The sequence below is a fragment of the Microtus pennsylvanicus genome, chromosome 11, assembly GCF_037038515.1.
Source record: "Microtus pennsylvanicus isolate mMicPen1 chromosome 11, mMicPen1.hap1, whole genome shotgun sequence".
NCBI lineage: Eukaryota > Metazoa > Chordata > Mammalia > Rodentia > Cricetidae > Microtus > Microtus pennsylvanicus.
The window spans coordinates 91,161,432-91,181,636 of NC_134589.1; the positions used below are offsets into that span (position 1 = coordinate 91,161,432).

Consider the following 20,205-nt stretch of genomic DNA (forward strand, 5'->3'; position numbering starts at 1 on the left):
GGCAAGTTATTTTTTTGTTTTTTTTTAAGAAATGTCAATATTATGCCCAACACTTGTGGATCAGCAAACACGAAGGAGGAGACCAGTCAGTGTTTTTGTAGGGAGGAAAAGAGGGTGAGGAAGAGAGTACTACACAACACAGCCTCAGACCATGAGCAGACTTGGCCATGGGGATTCAAGATGGGCAGGCTGGCTGCCTGTATAAGGCTGCCTTGGGGGAGGCGGGGGCAGACACAACCTTGAACACACATCTGCCCATAGTATGGCATGCATGCCCTTGCACTCGTGCCCACGTTCACACAGGGTTCACGCGGGGTGCACCCTCACACCGGCACCCAAGGGCATGGCCACACTCAGAAGGAAGAACCCCTCCAGAGGTCTATGGGGCATGGAGAGGAGCAGGTGAGAGCAAGGCACATCCTTCATGTTCCTCAGACTCTCAGAAGCTAGAAGAGTGGAGGAGAGGCCCTGGGCAGAGCCGCTCCTCCAGACTGTGCCTCCCAGGTGGTGTGTGTGCTCGTGACCAGGGGCAAGGTCATTCCTAGATGAAAGAAGAGAAGGGCAGACAGGTGGCCTCGCCCCCAACATCTGCAGTCTCCAGCTGGACTCGGGTCCTTTCTGTTGGTAAATGGTTTCTATAGAATCAATAGTATTTCTTCTCTTTAAATATATATTTGTTAAAGTTATCTTTTTGTTTCTCTGGGGAAATCTGCCTCAGCTCATTCCCAATAAATTAATACTCTTGATAGCTTATATTCTGGGGTGCAGTGGGGCAAGCCCAACCTTGGCCCCGTGTCCCTTGTGCTGTGCCAGAGCAGCTGGCAGAGGTTCCCCAATGGGCAGTTCTGTGCTGGGCATAGGCCTGTGCTCTGCCACAGATTGGGGAGAGGGCCACAGTGGCCACCCCCTCATCTTCCCTTGGTACTCAGTCTGCTTAGGGCAAGGGAGGAACAGCCCTCTGCAAGCAGAGCAAAGCCTGCATGGGTAGGGCCCAGCATTTGTTGCACAGGGAGCAGCAGACAGGAATGGGCACCAGCGGGCAGCACATCTGCCCAGAGCCCTTGGAGCGTCCCCCACCCCCGTGCCAGGGGGCTGACAACCGGCCTGGGCCAGGAATGGGAGTTGTGCTTGTGCAGAGCTGGGCGTGCCCCGCCCACTCGGCCCCGCCCACCGCTCGGAGGTGCCCGTCCTGAGGTAAAGGTCAAAGTGCGGGCCTGAACTGGGAGTACGGTGGGCCCGTCTGTGGCCGCCTCACTCCAGCATGGCATCCAGCTGGTCGGCCAGGTCGTCGAACATGCTGCCGATGTCTTCCAGGATGCTGCCAGTGCTCTTCTCCTCGATGGAGGAGGGTCTAAGGGTGGTCATACATCAGTGGGGTGGGGCAGCACAGGCCCCCTTTACTCAAGGCTAGGTGGCTCCACAGCAATCCACTCTTAAACCCGGCTGGATGGCTCCGCCTATCCCTACCAGTCCACCCATTAGAGCCACGCCTTGTGCTGGACCAGAGCTCCCCACACCAGCCCCAGGTACCTACCGAGGGCCTTGTCCATCTTCCTGCCGGATCTTCTCCTCCACTGCCTGCAATGCAGCAGCCAAACACGCACTAGTCTCCTCTAGCTTCTGCCGAGCACTGTCCCCGGGTGAAGCACAGTCTGGAGCTGCTGGTGGTCCGGAGGCCACTGAAGCGGCAGCGCGAGGGGGCTTGGCGGGTACGTGCAGCGCGGGTGCGCCTGGGGAAGGGGGCTTGGCGGGGCTGGCGCTCTGCGAGGGCGGCGAACTAGCCGGCTTGACTAGGGCTGCTGGCGGCTGGCGTGCCGGCGAGGGCACCGGCGAGGTGGTAGCGCTACTGGACTGTAGTCCCGCCACAGCCTTGGCTGGCTTGGGTGCTGTGGGTGGCGGCGGAGGCTTGGGTGACACAGGTGGTGGCGTGCCGTGAGCGCGCTTTACCTCTGCATGGAAGAGGACAACGCTGGTACCCAGGGAATAGCAACACGGTGTTCCCTCCATCTAGCAGGAGAGATGCTGAACTTGGCCCTATTCTCACTGCAGCCGCTAGGGTATGCTATTTCACAGCAAAATGTGTCACTGCTTCCTAAGCTCCTTGAGCCTGAGCCTCAAGTATTCAGCAGCGATGGCAGTCCTCTATGGAAGAAACCAACCCTCTCCTGTATCAGGGATCTCCAGCTAGGTCTTCCTGTGTATGCGCCTCCTCTTGACTATCTATACCTCCTTTACTGAACAAGAGGCATGTTCACTACAGTTTGGCAGAGTTGTCCCACACCACCTGGGCTGCATCAAACCCAAAAAGGAAAACCAGACTGAGAGGGTGGCAGGCGAGGGACCTGTCCTGAGATTCCCGTGCTGGCTTTCTGTACCTACCTGGACTGCCAGGGCCTGGCAGTGGCACCTTCTTGGAGGCAGGTGTAGGTGAGCCCTGTATCTTGGTCACAGGCTGAGCCAGGATGGGCTTGGGAGAGACGGGTGGCTTCACGGGCTTCCGGGCATTGCCATCAGGCAGGGGCAGTGGGGGCAGCTGCATCAGGTCAGCAGGTGGGGGTTCAGCAGGTGGAGGAGGAGGGGGCAGCTCTGGGGGCCCAGCCTGCTCAGAGGCTGGCCTTCGGCGAACAGTGGCTGTGCCATTCTGATATACAGACAGTGGTGGGGGTGGCTCAGGCCCAGTGTCACGCTCTTTAGCCTTAGGCCTGCGCTTGACTGTGTCAGACTCTGTCAGGATGAACTTGACATTCTCTTGCTGGCTCTGCTTGGCCCGGATGCGCCTCTTGAGGGTGGCACTGGCCTCTACCCGGGCAAGGGGAGGGCCCTCCACACTTGCCTCCCCCTTGGCTGGACCTCGAGGCCGTTGTCGGGCTGTACCATCCTCCAGAAAATGACTCTGCTCTGTTGGTTCCCCGGGTCCCCGGCGAGCAGTGGCCAAAAGTCCCGTGACCGGGCCGCTGAGTGTACGGCGCCGGTTTACCACTTCGCCGTCAGGCCCAATGGCCTCTTTATGTTTCACAGAGGCCAACACAGTAGCTACCCGACCCGGTTCTGGACTGGCAGGACGAGGTGTGGGGTGGCCTTCAGGGGGCCTGCGGATAGCCCGCCCCCCACCCCCAATGGAAGACAGCTCAAGCATGGCTGCAATGCTCTTCACACTGCCGGCACTGCCTGTGTCCACGCTGCCAGTCAGATCACTAGCCCGCCGGCGCTGTGCCCGCACTCCCAGCCGGCCATCCTCCGTCTCAGCATCTGGAGCCGGCTCATCGGCTAGGTTGGCACTGGCCATGGCTGAGCTGGAGCGCTTGGGCGGAGGTGGTGGGGGCCCCTTCTTGCGTGGCCGCACAGCAAAGGACTGACTGCGATTAACATTCTTGTCAGCGCCAGCGGGAGCCCTCACTGAATGGCTCCGACCCACACGCCGCTGGACTGTGGCATAGGGTCCAGCAGCACCGGGCACCAGCAACTCATCCCGCTCTGGCTCGCTGTCAGAGGCTGCATAGCGGTTTAGGCTGTGGGCACGTTTCTTGGGCCGCCCAGGCTCCACATCAGCTTCTGGGGGCAGACACAGTGTGGGCACAGCTGCCGGTACTGGTGGGAGTGTGGGTCCTGGAGCAGCTGGCCCCGCCTCGCTCTCAACTGGCTGAGGCAGCACATAGGCAAAGCCACGGTGTGTGGGCGACTGAGGCAGGGAACGGGGCGACATGGGTCGGTCTGTCGGCTGCAGCAGCTGTGGGGTGGGCTTCACCTTGGCTGTGGCTGGACCATGAGGTCCCCCGAGTGCCTGAGGAGAACCCGGCTGAGCTTTGGTGGGTGTCTGTGGGGGCGTGAAGTGGCTGGCACCTGATGGAAGGACCTGCCGTGGCTTGCCAGGCACCGGGGGCACACTGGCCCTCTTGACACTGTGGCCATGGCGGACAGACCGCACCTCCTTGGGTGGGGTGCCAGGGGCTGGCCCCTCATCCAGCAGGTATTCCTGACTTCGTGACATAGGGCTGCCAGGCCCTTGGGGCCCATCACCCAGCAGTTCCTGCGAGCTGCTCATGTGCCGAGCCCGGCCACCCAGGCTGGACTCCTGTCGCAGGGTGGCCCTTGGAGTGGGGGGCAGGTGGTTGGAGGACTTCTCAGCAGCAGCTGCACCTGCTTCAGCTGGGCCAGACAGGGCAGCCTGCAGCTCACCACTGAGTTCACTGTCCTGGAAAGTGGTCATCTTAGGAGATTGGCAATCTGCGGCAGCAGGCTCAGATGGCGGTGGCGACTCAATGGCCATCATTTCAAGTGACTGGGGTGCCTTTCGGCGCAGGGGTCCCCCCTCATACTTGGAGTATTCCGCCTTTTGCAGTTCTGCCAGTTTCCTCACAGCCAGCATCAGCTTCTTTTGGTGTCCTGAGTCAGGGGTGGGGGAGAGGCTGGTCAGGAGGACCTGGAGGTCCAGGCAGATATGGAGGGGCAGGCTGGAACCTTACCCAGCTTGGTGATGCCAATCTCCTGCAGATCCTCCCAAGTGATATCGGTGATGAAATCAATGTTCTCATAGCCGTTGTCCACCAGCACCTTGTAATACTGGGCCAGACCGATCATGGACAGCCACACAGCCAGGTTAGCCTATGGAGAGGGGGACAGAGAGGGGCAGCCCGAGCTGGCTGCTCACACCATGACCACCTACTTGGAACTATTAGAAGATGGGCCTGTGGGGCACAGACAGACAGAAGGACAAACAGACAGGCCTGAAATGTCAGTATTGCAGACAGCCTCAGCACAGCCTTGGTGGGAACTGCTGCCCAGCTCCTCAACAGGCCAACGGTACACTAGGATACACACAGGCTAACACATGCAAACACATGGGATACCTATCATCTGGACACAGTTTCAGGTACAAGAAAGTGCTTCTTTGCCTAATCAGGTGGCCACAGACAGTGTCCTGAGACGACACACCCATATGCCAAACACACACACAATGCTACGTAAGATCCACGTACACACACCGCACACCCTGCATGCTACTTCCAGCTATACAAAACACAAGCACCCTCTCTTGATCACATCGCAGTGTTTCCCCACCTGCAGCAGATGCGTGATCACACGTCCGCTACACATTCACCGCATGTGCAGCCATACCAGGAATGTGCAAATGTCCACCAAGAACTGCCCAGTCGTCCCAAGCTCCTAGCTGATACCACTCTCACACCCACACTCAGCACCTTCAATCATGCAGGTGACAGAGCGAGGCGAGGTCCATGACACCCAGATGTGCTCCTGGGAGGATCCCTGAGCTGCTGACTGAGTGGCAAGGTGGGGCCATTGGATGAGGGCAGCCCTGCTTGCCAACAGATCCAGGGCCCTGGAGGGGACAGGCTTTGGGGAGCCAGCAACACTCTCCCGTGGATGGGAGCACAGAGCTAGTGTGCAACCCAGAGGGCCAGGATCAGCCCAGAAGCCTGGATACAGGCATCTCCTAAGTGAGAGCACAGGCTACTGTGTGCAGAAGCACCAGAGAGCTGTCAGCCATTAGCACAGGCTAGCACGTGCAGTACAGGGACCTGTGTACATGCATATGGCAAGCATGTCCAACATCAACCCGTCCGCAGTCCACATAAGTAAACGACAGCACTACAGGGGTACTGGCCATGAGTAGAGATGGCATATCCTCCTGACTTTAGGCTCCCTCTCAGCCCCTAGAGTCTTAGCCATGACCCTGCCCAGGGGGTTTGGCCCCAGTAACAGACAAATAGGCTGTCCAAATAGCTCCTTGCTAGCTGGCCGCTTCTGTAGCCCAGGCCTTGAACTCCCTGAGTGCTGAGTCCCTGTACCACCAGGCCTGGCTCCATCCTCAACTCCACTTCCTAGGACCCCAGAAGGCAGATGAGGGCTGTGACCAGAGAGGTAGCCTGTCTGTCTGTCCATCTGCCTGCTGGTCCTGGCTCGGCCACCAGGGCGCAAGGAGCCTTACGGGTTTGTGTTCAGGCAGCCAGTCAGGAATGTTCAGGCCGCTGATCTCTGCTGTGATCTTCTTACGATGGCCTGGCTTGGTAACACCAATGGCTGTGAGGTCCTAGGCAAAGAGGAGGCCCATTAACTAGCAAGCAGAAGGAATCTGCCCTTTGGAAGGGGAGCATCTGGCAACCAGCCCGTGGCAGCTCACCTCGGGGGTCATACGGCTGATGGTGGGCAGGTCATAGCCAGCACTGGTGAAGTTAGGGGCATAGAGCTGTAGCTGGAATGTGGCGAGCCACTGACTGACCGCCTCAGCACTCTGCAAGACACAAGGCACCAACTGCAGCCTGTCCACCGCTGGGCTGCGCCCCAACCTCCACTGTGCCTCCTTCTCTGCTGGGTCCGCCGTTGCATCCACTGCACCAGTACTCCATGGTCTGTCGTCCTGGATACAGCATCTGCAGCCCTCCAGCCTTCTTCTGTGAGCTCCACCAGGAACGTCCTGCTGAGTCTGTGCTGTGGCTTCCCCCCTCCCCATGTCTGCACCAATGATACCCGGACCATCTCAGAGATGCAGATGTGGCCCCATGGGAGGGGACTCTGGGGGAAGGGCTTCCGGTAGGGTTTCTCCCTGGAAGGTGGGCTCTGTGCCCTGGTCAGAAGTCCCTCGCCTCCTCTGCTGTGTGGGATTCAGCCATCAGCCTCGCAGCCACACAGGTGCACACACGCGTGACCCACAGCACCCACATACACATTTACGTGTCTCACACCCATCCCCTTCCGTCTGTGCAACCACACGCATGTCGCCCAGCTCAGAGTTGACCACTGCACATCCACACGACACCCTGCATACTTCTACAAGTGTGCGCACACTAGCTCACAGCCTGCACAATAGACAACACCTGAACACTTGTGTGTGCGTGTACATATGACACAGAGACAGACAGAAGGACAGAGTCTGGTCTGTCAAAGCCTACGGTAGCTGCTGTGGCCAGAGATGCCTGTCAGACTGCTAACCCCATCCCTCCCGAGTCCAGGCCTGGAGCTGACCAGGCCCTGTACCTTGCCCTCTGAGGCCGAGGCAGATTCCAGCTTCTTGGGTGGCTGATCCCCGTATACCTGCCCAGCATGGGCTGCTGGAGGCTGGGACCGGGAAGCACCTGGTAATGAAAGGGAGCGGTAGGAAAGGGCTATCTATATAGGGGGCACCTGCCTGCCAGGCCAGCATAGCTCAGTCCTTGCTCTTACCTGTAGACCCCTCTGGAGGTTTGACGGGGCTGTCTCCTGGACTGGAATCAGAGACTGACTTTTGAGAAAGCACTGTTGCCAGGAGCTGGAATCCAGAAAGGCCACTTGCTATCACTGCTCCAGGTCTGACCACCCCAACCTGACCAACCCTCCCTGCTCACTCACCTTAACTCCTTCAGAGCCTGTATGCAGGGCATGGCCCCCACCACTTCGGCCCCCAGCCACATTGCTCAAGCTGCCGCTGCGATCGCCACCTGCCAGGACAGGGACTCTGAAGTATGCTGGCCCCACAGTGGTACCCGTCAGCAAAACTACTGTCCCAGTGCTCTGGAGGCCCCTGGCCTACCTGCAAAAGGCTTCCTCAGCACCCAGATCTCCTCCGCGGGTGCAGAGGGCCCCAAGGAGCCACCTCCCTGGGGTGGGCTTGGCTCGCTGCCTGTTCGGGAACCTGTAGGCCAAACACAGCCTTCCTGAACCCTGGGCAACCCAGGTGCAGCTGCACACAGAGAGGAAGCAGCATAGAGGCCATTCTACCGCCCTCTGCCTTGTTGTCTCCAGTAACCTGAGAGACCCTGAAAGTCTGAGACCAGGTCAGAGTGACAGAAGACTCAGGGCCAGGTGTCCTACCACCACCCCTAAGGCCAGACAGGCAAAGGGGTTGAGGATCACTGGGAGGGTCGACTTTCTCTGTGCTAGGGGACAAGCAAGGAGCCACCCAGCGGCCTGAGGCCAAATCTATCTTAGGAACCAGAAGACCACAGGTGGCTGATCACACCTTCTACCTGGCCCTCTGGCCCTATCGTCTAATCTCCATCCATGGCCACTCTAGAAGACAAATCAACCCCATTCTGACCTCACCTCCACCCTCTTTAAACCGTACTATGAAGTTTTCCACCTTGGCCCTGCACTCCTCCCGTGTGCTCTGCCAGGCTGGCCTCCTATCCACTAGGTGCTGAGATCCCGCCCCACTGCCCTTGCACACATGGTTCATGTTGCCAGGACAGTGTTGCCCATGACCTGGCCTCTCCCACCCTTCAGTGCTTCCTCAGACCTCCCTAACTAAGGTGAACCTTGCGTCACTTTCTCTGTGAAAGTGGTTGGTTCTTTTCCTGTGTTAGTATCAAAGTTCCCTGATTCTCCCCACCTCAGGACAAGACCACTGTCTGCCTGGGACCCCGTGTGTGGCCACCTAAGAAGTGGTGGCAACGGCTTTAATCTCAGCACTCAGGAGGCAGTGGTAAATGAATCTCTGACTTTGAGGCCAGCCTGGTCTACAAGAGCAAGTTCCGGAACAGTCAGAGCTGATACACAGAGATATCCTGTCTCAAAAACAAACCCCACCCCACTTCCCCCCGAAAGGAAGAAAGAAAGAAAGAAAGAAAGAAAGAAAGAAAGAAAGAAAGAAAGAAAGAAAGAAAAAAAGAAAGAAAGAAAGAGAACTGGACTATGGAAGGCGCGGTGAACCAAGTGAAGGAATGCACACGGCACTCTGCTGATAGAGGGCCAGCAGGAGGGGTTATGGGTGCCGGTCCTGGCCATGGCTAAAACTCAAACTGGCTCTGCCACCGACATACTAAAGCATACTTCTTTTCTTTCTTTCCAGTCCCCAGTCTCAGACTGAGTGCTTCTTGATTTCTTCCCTCCAGAGGGAGGAGGACTTACCTGCTCGTTTGACAATAGCCTCGCCCAGCGAGGATGGGAAGTAGCCCACCCTGTCATTGCCTGTCCGGTTATCATGGATGCAGCCTTTCCACCGGCCGTCTGGATGCTGTTCAAGTACCTGACCAAACAGATGGCTGTGTTCAGAGACACCTGAGCAGGTGCGGCCTGCTGGCCGGCACCCTCCCCCAACTGCTACAGGAGAATGTTCAAAGCATGCCAGAGACCCTCCCATCCCTGCCACAGCACCCAGGAACTGTCCTCACCGTGATAATGTCCCCAGCCTTCACATTGAGACTGGTCAGGTCATAATTGTTACAGTAATCCTTGGTCGCCCGCACCTGTAGAGCTGCTGAGGCCTCTGAAGATACAGGAGTAGACCCCCAGTCCTGGGAGCTACCCTCCCCAGCCCATCCCAGCCCTCAGCCCCTCCAGGCCCCACCTCGGAGAAGTTGCTTGATCTCCTTGCTGGCCTGCGATGTAGTAAATTGGTGCACAATGTCCAGAGCTGTCTGGCTGTAGGTGTTCCTCACGTGGGCATTGATCCCACTCTGCGAACACCAAAGGCCGAGATCTTGTCAGGGGTTCCCGTGCCCCCCACTTGGCCCCAACCTTCCTCTCTATGTTAGACTCACGTCCAACAGCAGCCGAACCACTTCTGTCTTCCCACAAAGTGCAGCCTCATGAAGGGCCGTGCCAGACTTGGTCTGACGGTTAATGTCGATGCCGGCCTGAAGAAGGAGTCTGTGCAAAGGCGGAGAGAGCAGACAAGGCCTTTAGCCAGAGCCCTCTCCTCAGAACCCTCACACCAGACCTTGATTCTAACCAACATTGTTGGGGCTGGAGGACGAGCCACCCTGCCCTCATGTAATGATATGATGTCCGTCTGTCCGTCCGTCCTTCCTTCCTTTCCTTTCTTTTTGGTTTTTCGAGACAGGGTTTCTCTGAAGCTTTGGAGCTTGTCCTGGAACTAGCTCTTGTAGACCAGGTTGGCCTCGAACTCACAGAGATCTGCCTGCCTCTGCCTCCTGAGTGCTGGGATTAAAGGTGTGTGCCGCCACCACCCAGCGTGAGTGTATGCATGTGAGTGTGTGCATGTGGATGAGTGTGTTCAAGTAAGCGAGTATGCATGTGGGTGAGTGAGTGGGTATGTGTGAGTGAGTGTGTGCATGTGAGTGAGTGTGTGCATGTGAGTGTATGTATGTGAGTGAGCATGTGCAAATGAGTGGGTGAGTGTGTGCATGTGGATGAGTGTATGCATGTGACTGTGTGCATGAGTGTGTGCAAGTAAGTGAATATGTATGTGGGTGAGTGGGTATGTGTGAGTGTGTGCATGTGGATGAGTGTGTGCAAGTGAGTGAGTGGGTGTGTGAGTGTGTGAGTGACTGCATGTGAGTGAGCGTGTGCATGTGAGTGTATGCATGTGAGTGAGCGTGTGCATGTGTGAGCATGTGTAAGTGAGTGTGTGCATGTGTGAGCATGTGAAAGTGAGTGAGTGGGTGTATGAGTGTGTGCAACTGAGTGCATGTGTGAGCATGTGTGAGTGTGTGCATGTGAGTGTGTGCATGTGTGAGCATGTGAAAGTGAGTGGGTGTGTGAGTGTGTGCAACTGAGTGCATGTGAGTGAGTGTATAAGTACATATGAGTGAATGGGTGCATGTGAGTGTGTACATGTGAGTGAGTGTATGCATGTGAGTGAGCGTGTACATGTGTGAGCATGTACAAGTGAGTGGGTGCGTGTGTGCATGTGAGTGTGTGCAAGTGAGTGGGTATGCATGTGAGTGAGCGTGTGCATGTGTGTGTGTGTATGTGAGTGAGTGGGGTTGTCTGGAGCTGGAGTTATAGGAGGTTGTGAGCTGCCCAACCTTGGGTCCTTTGGAAGAGCAGCAAGTCCTTAAGTGCCGAACCATCTCTCTGGTTCTGACCAGCAAGCCTCAAGAATCCTCTTGTCTCTCCCTCCCCAGTGATGAGATTATAGGTACGGGCTGCCATGTCTGGCTTTTACATGGGAAACTCAGTCTTCATGATTGCATGGCAAGCACGAGCTGAGCCATCTCACCAGCACACCACCCCCATTTGAAGACCGGATCTCATGTAGCCCAAGATGGCGTCAAACTTATTAGGAATGAGGATGACCCTGAGCTTTTTATTTTTTTTATTTTTTTTTGGTTTTTCGAGACAGGGTTTCTCTGTGGCTTTGGAGCCTGTCCTGGAACTAGCTCTGTAGACCAGGCTGGTCTTGAACTCACAGATATCCGCCTGCCTCTGCCTCCGGAGTGCTGGGATTAAAGGCGTGCGCCACCACCGCCCGGCCGACCCTGAGCTTTTTAAAAAAGATTTATTTATTATGTACACAGTATCCTGCACACCAGAAGAGGGCACCAGATCTCATTACAGATGGTTGTGAGCCACCATGTGCTTGCTGGAAATCTGAACTCAGGACCTCTGAAGAGCAGCCAGTGCTTTTAACCTCTGAGCCACCTCTCCAGCCCAACCCTGAACTCTGAATCTTTCTGGCTCCACCCCTTCGGAGTACTGGGATTACAGATATATACCACCACGCCTGATTCAAGGCCTTTTATTTTTCATTTTAGGTAGGATGTTGCTAAATTGCCTAGGTTAGCCCTGAACTCTCTGTCCTCCTGCCTCAAGTGACGGGCAGGACAGACCTGTGCCACCACCCTGGAGGTTCCTTTCTCATCCTCAAGCCAAGAACAGGAGCCTTGTGTCGGAGGCTCAACGATCCGGAGGCCTAAGACATGCCCCATTCCTGTCCTGTACCTACCTGATAATGTCTATGTGGCCATTCTTAGCTGCCAGGTGCAGGGGGCTAGTGCCGTTGGGGTCTGTGGTATCCCCTGGTCTGGGCTCCAGCAAGGCTGCACACATGTTGCTACTTAGTAGCAGCTGGACTACCTTGAAGGAAGGAAGAAAGATCAGGGTAGGGGGGTCCTGGCTTGGGGCCGCCCTGGCCCCACTACAGGGGAGAAGGACAGGCAGGAGGTGCCTCACTCATCTCTGGGGGAAACTTACCCCTACTCGACCGAACTCACAGGCCAGGTCCAGAGGTGTCTTTCCGGAGTTGTCTACCATGCAAGGGTTGGACTGATGCTGTAACAGCATCTCTGACTGCAGAACAAGGGTTTGGTTACCCCTGGGGCCACCCAACCCTCTGCCTGACTGCCCACCAGACTTCCCATGAGGCCTCACCACATCGTAGTGACCATGCTGGGCGGCCAAATGCAGGGGTATGTGGCCCTCGTCGGATGGGACATTTACTGCTGAGCCTGCCTTCAGCACCAGCTTCATGGGCTCCTTCCGGCCCTGCCAGGCTGCGTAGTGCAATGGCCGCATGCCTGGGGACAGGGATGGTTTGTTGGAAACTAAGTCCTGACCCTAAATCCAACCCTCTCTAAAGAGGATATGTCACCATCTTTAAGGTTCTGTCTTCATCCAGGCAGATACCTTGGGCTGAAAGCTGCCAAGATTCCACCCTTGGCCTCGTCCCCTGCCCTTGGCTTCAAGGCCCCCCAGACCAGGCTTGCCTTTGTTGTCCTTGATGTCTACAGCAGCCTGAGCCTCCAGCAGCAGAGAGATCAATTCCGTGTTGCCATTCAGGGCAGCATGGTGCAGGGCTGAGAAGCTGGGTGGATGAAGGGCAGGTCAAGGAGTGAAGCCAATGCCCAGCCTTCCCTGGGGCCCACCCAGCCTTCCCTGGGGCCCACCCAGTCTTCCCTGGGGCCCACCCACCCTGGGGATCCACGCTGCTTCTGCCCAAGCTGACAACTTACCCATCTGGGTCCTGGAAGTTGACATTGATCTTCTTGGTAGAGCCTAGGAGCTCTGTAGAGAGAGAGAGAGACCCAGTGAGGAGAGGCAGTCCAGACCCTATTAAGAGCTGGTGATCTGCCTGCCTATTGGAGCAAGGTCTACTCTGTAGTCACACATCCAGTTCAGCAGGGACTCAGCTCTAGATATTCAACTTGTCCTCATCAGAGAAGGGGAGTCCAGACCATGAACCCACATGGGTGTACACACGTGCACATGCATGTCTCCCTTGGGATGCTGCCTCAGCACCTGCCATTGGTGGGAGGGAGAGAGCCGGCCCCATCTGTCTCTCAGAAGGACCCAGATGGGGCCGGGGGTGGTTGAGGAGGCTGGAACACCCGGAAATGGGGTATTTCTGGGGGAAAGGACCATATCCAAGCCCTCTGCTGCCAGCTCTGGCTGCCATGCGGATAAGCCCTACAACCCTGCAGGACCGAGGGAGACATTGGCTCATGGGAAGAGTCTCCAGGTGACCCATGCCAATGGCCACTTTGCCCACAAAAGCTACGTTCATACCAACTAGAGCACCAGGGTCCACACTCTCCCTTCCAAGGGTCTCTCATTCCGTGGCCTCCCTCACCCTGGCCTTTCTAGAGCTTTCAGAAGAGGGAGCCCACCAAAGCCATCCCAGTGGGCCCTTGTCCACCGGACTCTTGCCAACCCCCTGCCTGTCTGGGCCATGGTTATATAACCCATTTGTGGGTCAGTCACTCTGTGGGGGGGGGGCTAGAAGGACAGAAGCCCCTTTGTGCAGGCTCAGGACAGCGGTGGGGGTGGGGGACGGGGACCCAAAGGCAGGGGAGCCAAGAGAGTAGAGTCACAGTGGGCTGGCTGTAGGGCTTAGCTTGGATTGGCTCAGCCTCAGCCACCGGGCACAGCATGTGGGTCTCTTGACAATCCCTGAAGCCCAGGAAGCCAGCTGCACCTAAATTTCAATCTTTGTTCTGACACTTCCTAGCGCTATGGCCTTGGCCACTGGCTCTTCTATGAGCTAGAAAAGGTGGTAGCTATCACCTGAGCCGGTGACACTTGGGGCGTTACCTCAACACTAGCTGGGCAGACCCCACATCACAGAATCTCTCCTGGGTAGAGTGAAAGTACTGCCACCTTCTGGTGGCTCCCATGGTCTCAGATAGTATCAGTACCAGTTCATTAACTGTACACTCTTTCCCCAGCGGTCAGCCAGACCAAGCCTCGGCATCAAGAGGCAGCCTTGGCAGCCAGGTATAGTGACACACGCCTTTAATCCGAGCACTTGGGAGGCAGAGGCAGGCCGATCCCTGTGAGTTTGAGGCCAGCCTGCTCTACAGAGTGAGACTCTGTCTCAAAAAGTAAAAAAGAAAAGAGAGTCAACCCTGGGGTCTTTGTCATGGACCTGTCATGTTCTCAGGCAAATCCCCCTGACCGGCTGTACCTGAAAATACCCTCAGAACACACCCAGGTCCCATGCTTTTCACCATACCATGGCTACCACCGCGGGCCTGACTGGCACTTCAGACAGGATCCCTGCCATTGCCTTCCCACTGGTGTCACCACTGACTCCTTGTACCCCTCGGTTTCTCCTCTGCACAAATAGGTCGGAGCACTGTTAAAATGCAAGTCATAGCCAGATACAGTGGTGTACACGTTCAGTCTCAGCACTCAGGAGAGAGAGCGGGAAAATCAGGAGTTCAAGGCCAAACCTGACTACACAGTAAGTTTGACGCTAACCTGGGCTACATAAAATGCTGTAACCAGAGGGAAAAAGAAAGGAGGGAGGGAGGGAGGGAGGGAGGGAGGGAGGGAGGGAGGGAAAGCAGGCAAAACAAAACTTCTGAAAACCAGTGGGCGGTGGTGGCGCACGCCTTTAATCCCAGCACTGGGGAGGCAGAGGCAGAGGCAGGCGGATCTCTGTGAGTTCAAGGTCAGCCTGGTCTATAAGAGCTAGTACAAAAACCACAAGTTACCAGCCACACGTCGCCGGGCAGTGGTGGCACACGCCTTTAATCCCAGCACTCAGGAGGCAGAGGCAGGCGGATCTCTGTGAGTTCGAGGCCAGCCTGGTCTACAGAGCTAGTTCCAGGACAGGCTCCAAAGCTACAGAGAAACCCTGTCTCGAAAACAAACAAACAAACAAACAAAACCCAAAACAAGTTACAGCCATATGTGGTACATGTGCCCATCACTGCAGCACTCTGGAGGTGAAAGCAGAAGGCAGGTAGGATTCCAGCCTACCTGGAGCTGCAGATGAGATTCTGTCTCAAAAAAACAAAGCAAGGCAAGCAAACAAAAACCATGTGGGGTGGGGTCACAGCAACAAGATGGCTCACCAAGTGAAGGGGCTTGCCAGCAAGCCTTGAAACCCAGCTGGTGGAGAGTGAAAATTGACTCACGCAAATTGTCCTATGACACATACACCATGGCACGTGTATGCCACATACATAAATAATACATACATACAAACACGAATTAAGAAGAAGGAAGCGGGGGCTGGAGAGATGGCTCAGAGGTTAAGAGCATTGCCTGCTCTTCCAAAGGTCCTGAGTTTAATTCCCAGCAACCACATGGTGGCTCACAACCATCTGTCATGGAATCTGGTATCCTCTTCTGGCCTGAAGGCATACACACAGACAGAATATTGTATACATAATAAATAAATAAATATTAAAAAAAAAGAAGGAAGCGCCAGTAGAGCTCTGTAGGCCTAGCCTGATCCAGTGAGATAGTGAGACCCTATTCAAAGCAAAAACCCACCAACAAAACGAAACACCAAAGTGGGAAACAGCAACACTTGGAAACCCTCCAGTGCCATTTCACTGGGGTAGAGGCTCAGGCTGCAACGTCTCACATGATTGGCCCTTGCTTTTGCTCTGACCTCTCCCCAGCTGCATGCCTTCCTTAATGTCCCTCTAACACAGAGGGCACCATGGCCACAGGGCCTTTGCATGACCCCCTCCTTCACACACTTTAGGTCTTTCGTCCAAAATGCTGCCCTGCCCTTCCTGAATTAGTTGTGTTTTCCTCCCTAGCCCCCTTCACCACCAAGTGTACCACATCAATTTTCTTCATGGCTTTGGTGGCTAAACACTGCCACTTCCATCCTGCACGCTGTCTGTCCGTCTTCAGGGCCAGCTGCATGGGTGGATGACCTGTGCAGTTACTCAGAAAGGTACCCGACTTGAATACTTTGATTTCAGATAAAGGTCCTACATTATCATCTTTTTTATATTTCTTATGGTTTATTTAACTTTTTTATGTTGTGAATTGGTGTGAATGTGTCAGATCCCCTGGAAGTGGATTTTCAGACAGTTGAGCTGCCATGTGGGTGCTGGGAACCGAACCCAGGTCCTCTGGAAGGGCAGTCAGTGCTCTTAACCACTGAGCCATCTCTCCAGCTCCCTACACTATCATCTCACACGAGGCCCTGAAAACTATAAATGGCTGGGTCTGCTTCAGTCCCCTGCTACGAACTGATGTCACCGTTCTGTGGCATCCCCTCAGAGCCTTGCTCAACTCACTTTGCCCACTCTTCTCAGCTGAAAGTAGTCAGGTCTCAGAGTCTCCAAGGTTCACCAAATTCTTGTTTCCCTCCACCATGGGGCCTCCAGGCAGCTACGGAGTCAGGTTTAGGGAGTGGGAGCCCCAGGCACACTGCTCTGAGGTCAGACAAGCAGAGCCAATGTTTTAGAGGGGTATAGTGCTCAAGACTCAGAAAAGGACACAAGGGAGGAGGGAGGGCTCCATCAAGAATGGGACTGCCAGCAGGGCGTGGCATTGGATACCTTTAATCTCAGCATTTAGGAAGCAGAAGTAGACAGAGGAGTTTAAGCCTCCCTGATCTATCTCCCAGCTGGCCTGCAAGGATTACATAGTGAGCGCATTTCAAAAGAAAATTAGTTAATTTTATTTTATTTTTTAAAAAAAGGGACTGGGCTGGAGAGATGGCTCAGTGGTTAAGAGCACTGCCTGCTCTTCCAAAGGTCCTGAGTTCAATTCCCAGCAACCACATGGTGGCTCACAACCATCTGTAATGAGGTCTGGTGCCCTCTTCTGGCCTGCAGGCATATACACAGACAGAACATTATATACATAATAAATAAATATTTTTAAAAAATTAAAATAAAAAATAAAAAAGAGGACTGCTCCCCATACATGGGGAGGGTTACCTTTCAAAGGACGCAAATCCACAGTCCCATAGGGAGGGGAGTAGTGTAAACTGCTTAGAGGGCACTTTGAGGCTTCAGGGCATCCCCAGTGCCTGCAGGAGATACTGAAGAAGATGTCGTGCTGGGGTGGCCATCCCACAGCAGGGCAGGCTTGGGGAATGAGTCAGGAGCAAAAGACAGCTGGAGGCGGCCTGGGAACTGAGGAGGGGGCAAGTTGTGGCCAAGCTGAAGGCCTCAGGAGCCCCTTTCTAGTTTTTTGTTTGTTTTGTTTTTCAAGACTGGGTTTCTCTGTTTAGCTCTGGCTGTTCTGGAACTCGCTCTGTAGACCAGGCTGGACTCAAACTCACAGAGATCCGCCTGCCTCTGCACCCCCCGGATCCCCTCCCCCAGCATTGGGATTAAAGGTGTGTGCACCGCCCAGTCCCTTTCACTTTTTAATAGGTGTCTGCATCCATACAGTACGTAGGCTTGGGGTGCAGCTCCCTGGCAGTTTACTTAGCGTTCATGAAGCCCAGATTCCATCCCCAGCAGCACACACATATACAAGGAATGCACAAACCTCGCCCCTGTTTCTTGTGACCCCAGACCTCAAGCTGCTCTCCAGAGACCAGCCTGAGGCCAGATCCAAACTCCAGGTTGGAAGGATTTGTTTTTTTTTTTTTTTTTAACCACAGATCTCACTATGCTGCCCTGGCTAACCTGGAACTCACTTAGGGTGGCCTTGAACTCACAGAGATCCTCCTGACTCGGGCTACAGAGTACTGGGATTAAAGAGGTGTACCACACATCCTGCTGGAAGAGAATTCTTAGTGGGCCAAGGTGAGAGAGAAACAGGTTCTGGCAATTCCTCCATGGTGTCCTCAGTCTGCCATGGGGAGGTAGGCTAGGCCATTAGCAGCAGGAGAGGGGTGCCCTTACCAACATCTCACCCCCAAAGCTGTCTCCTTTTCCCTCAAGGATAACTGCTAAGTGTGCAGGCTCCCTTGGCGGCGAAGTGGGGGCTATAGAGCCATGGACTGGAGCGAAGAGCTGGGCACCCAAAAAGGCCCAAGAACAAGATTGTGGGGAAATCTCTAGGCTGACTGGGGAGCACACTCTCTTTTTTAAGACAGGGTCTCTAGAACTCACTCTGTAGACCAGACTGGCCTTGAACACACAGAGATCTGCCTGTCTCTGCCTCCCAGTCGCTAGGATTAAAGGCGTGCGCCACTATGCCTGGCTGGTGGGGTGGGGGAACACACTCTCGAGGATACTTATGGACACCCCCCACACCCCATGGCCCAAACTCCAGCTGTACTTTGCTAAATCAAAATACATCTTACTCCAAAGCAGGCCAGCGTTGCCATGACAACCGAGCTACTTCACGAAGGGATTTCTCTGTCTGATTTATTACACCGCCCCTCTGACTCAGAGAGTAAAGACATAAGAGCCAAGACAGGTGCCTTTGCTGTCTCTGGGACCACACTAGCCAGAGGCAAGGGTCCTCTCACCCCACCCCCATTTGTGGTTCCCACTGGCTGGCAGCAGAAATGACAACACCATTAGAATTTACTGAATTCGAACTGTCTCCTCTTCATCAGTGCCTTCTTCCTGTTTTCATGCTGCTGTGAGGTGGTGGGGACCACAGATGTTCCATCCTCCAGATAAGGCCATTAAGGCCTAGAGAGCCAGTATGACCAAGGACACAAGGCCACTCGGTGGAAAGCTGTGCCTTACCCTCTTTCGTCTGCCTCTCCCTAGAAGTTCTTCCACTCAGTCTTGAGGCCCAAGTAAGTGAAGCTTCCCAGCCGGCCTGCATGCCCTGGAACCACCACTGTCCTCACCAACAGTCCCATGTCCCAGCAGCCCCCTGGAGAAATGGGATCCCCCTTCCCCCAGCTTATACGCAGTCTAAGTCTATGGCGGTGGATAGGGAGTGATGGCCCCCAAGTCCCATGTGTTGACCTACAGGGCCCAGTTTGTGCCTGCGCAGGTGCCCTGACACACTGACACGGTCATACGTGCGCAGCTGCACACTCGGCTAGTCCACACGCCCATCCATCCATCTCCGGAGGCCCCTAGGGAGGCTCCAGGATGGGTAGGGTAGAGAGCTAGAATCAAAGCTCCAAGCTCCAAGCCCTTCTCTGGACCCCCAGGGCACAAGCTTGGGATGGTGTGGGAGTTCCTTTACTGGTCCTTGGCCCCCTTTCCCAGCAGAGAAGCCAGGGATGACCAAGGTCTGTAGAAAACTGCAGAAGCAGTGAGCCTTCAGTCCTTATCCCCAGGCTGTCCCTGCCTCAAACCCAGCCTGCCCCAGGGCTGGGCGACCTTGGGCCTCTGCTTCACTTCCTCATCAGTAAATGGCCCCCACTGGCCATGCCTGGGCAGCCACACCCCCAGCGTGGTCCTCCCCCCCTTTCCCTGCAAAGCCTGTTATTAAACATAGGGTGGGGAAGAGAGGTCTGACAGAGATTGTTAGCCTCTAGGTCGCCCCTCACCGTAAGGGCCCCTCCCTCTCTCCACAGTGTGTCTTGATGGGGGGGGGGGGGGAGATCCGCCTCGCCCTTAAAAGCCCAAGTAGAAATCATCATCCCGCAGCCTGGGAAGGGAGGGGGTCCGAGGGAGGATGTGATTGCCAGCGGCCTCAGGGGGATCGTGGGTGCCGCAGGTGCCCGCAGGGGGCTGGGCAGACGGTCCGGCGCTCGTCGCCGCCCCTCCTTTAGAGCTGGGGCGAGAAGGGGGGGGGCGCGGACCAAGGGTCTGGGCGCTCCTGGCCCCGCCCCACCCCCGGAGACCCACAGCATCCCTTCCCCGCCCTGCACCCCGGCGGTGGGGGCCCCGCCCGCGCCCCGCGCGCCCCCCGCACTCACTGGCCTTCCCCGGCCGCGGCCTCTGCAGCAGCCTCTGCGCGGTCCCCACGTCCTCCGCCTTCACCGCCTGCACCAGCTCCTGCTCCTTCCCCATGGCGCCACCGGGCCCGCAGCGACCAGGCGCTCGGTGCTCACGGCGGCTCAGACGCAGCGGCGGCCCCGCGTCTGCGATCGCATCCTTTCCAGCCCGCGCTGCCTGCGCCGCCCAGCGTCCTGCGGGTTCGGGTTCGGGCTCGTTCTGGGGTTTCGGGCTCGGACTGGGGCTGGGGCTCCGACGCCGAGGGACGGATAGCGCGTCACGGGCGGGGGGCGGCCCAGGGGCGGGAGCCGGCAGCGGCGGCGGGCACCCGGTGGCGCGCCGCGTCTGAGCCGCCTCCCGGACGCCTGGGTCCGCTCCCGCGGCCGCTGACCTCCGTCAGCCCGCGCCGGCCGCGCGCCCGGCTCCGAGGCTCCGCCCCCGCATGGGCCCTCCCCCCCCCCGACACCCCCACCCCACGTTTGGGTGCGCGGGTCAGGCTAGGCCCCTGCGGACAGCGGGGAACCGA

The 20,205-nt window shown here is 56.3% G+C and overlaps 1 protein-coding gene across 5 annotated transcripts; it reads right to left on the reverse strand.

Moving 5' to 3' along the window:
* Positions 1-6: 6 nt before the first annotated feature.
* On the reverse strand, positions 7-20,136 carry Caskin1 (CASK interacting protein 1). 5 transcript variants are annotated; one of them, XM_075941621.1, is made up of 20 exons: positions 19,665-20,135; positions 12,630-12,681; positions 12,384-12,481; positions 12,049-12,194; positions 11,872-11,967; positions 11,624-11,754; positions 9,474-9,582; positions 9,281-9,389; positions 9,105-9,199; positions 8,842-8,959; positions 7,526-7,627; positions 7,345-7,433; positions 7,180-7,264; positions 6,994-7,091; positions 6,140-6,250; positions 5,948-6,049; positions 4,464-4,602; positions 2,380-4,383; positions 1,535-1,949; positions 7-1,351 (listed from the first exon to the last, which is right to left on the reverse strand). In XM_075941621.1, exons 4-20 carry the CDS (start codon positions 12,190-12,192, stop codon positions 1,252-1,254), a joined length of 4,047 nt encoding a protein of 1,348 aa, XP_075797736.1. In that variant the 5' UTR covers positions 12,193-12,194; positions 12,384-12,481; positions 12,630-12,681; positions 19,665-20,135; the 3' UTR covers positions 7-1,251. The 5 variants fall into 5 exon arrangements, with proteins under 5 accessions (XP_075797736.1, XP_075797733.1, XP_075797734.1 ...); XM_075941618.1 differs by having other exon boundaries at positions 19,661-20,135; XM_075941619.1 differs by lacking the exon at positions 7,526-7,627 and having other exon boundaries at positions 19,661-20,136.
* Between the last annotated feature and the right edge of the window lie 69 nt (positions 20,137-20,205).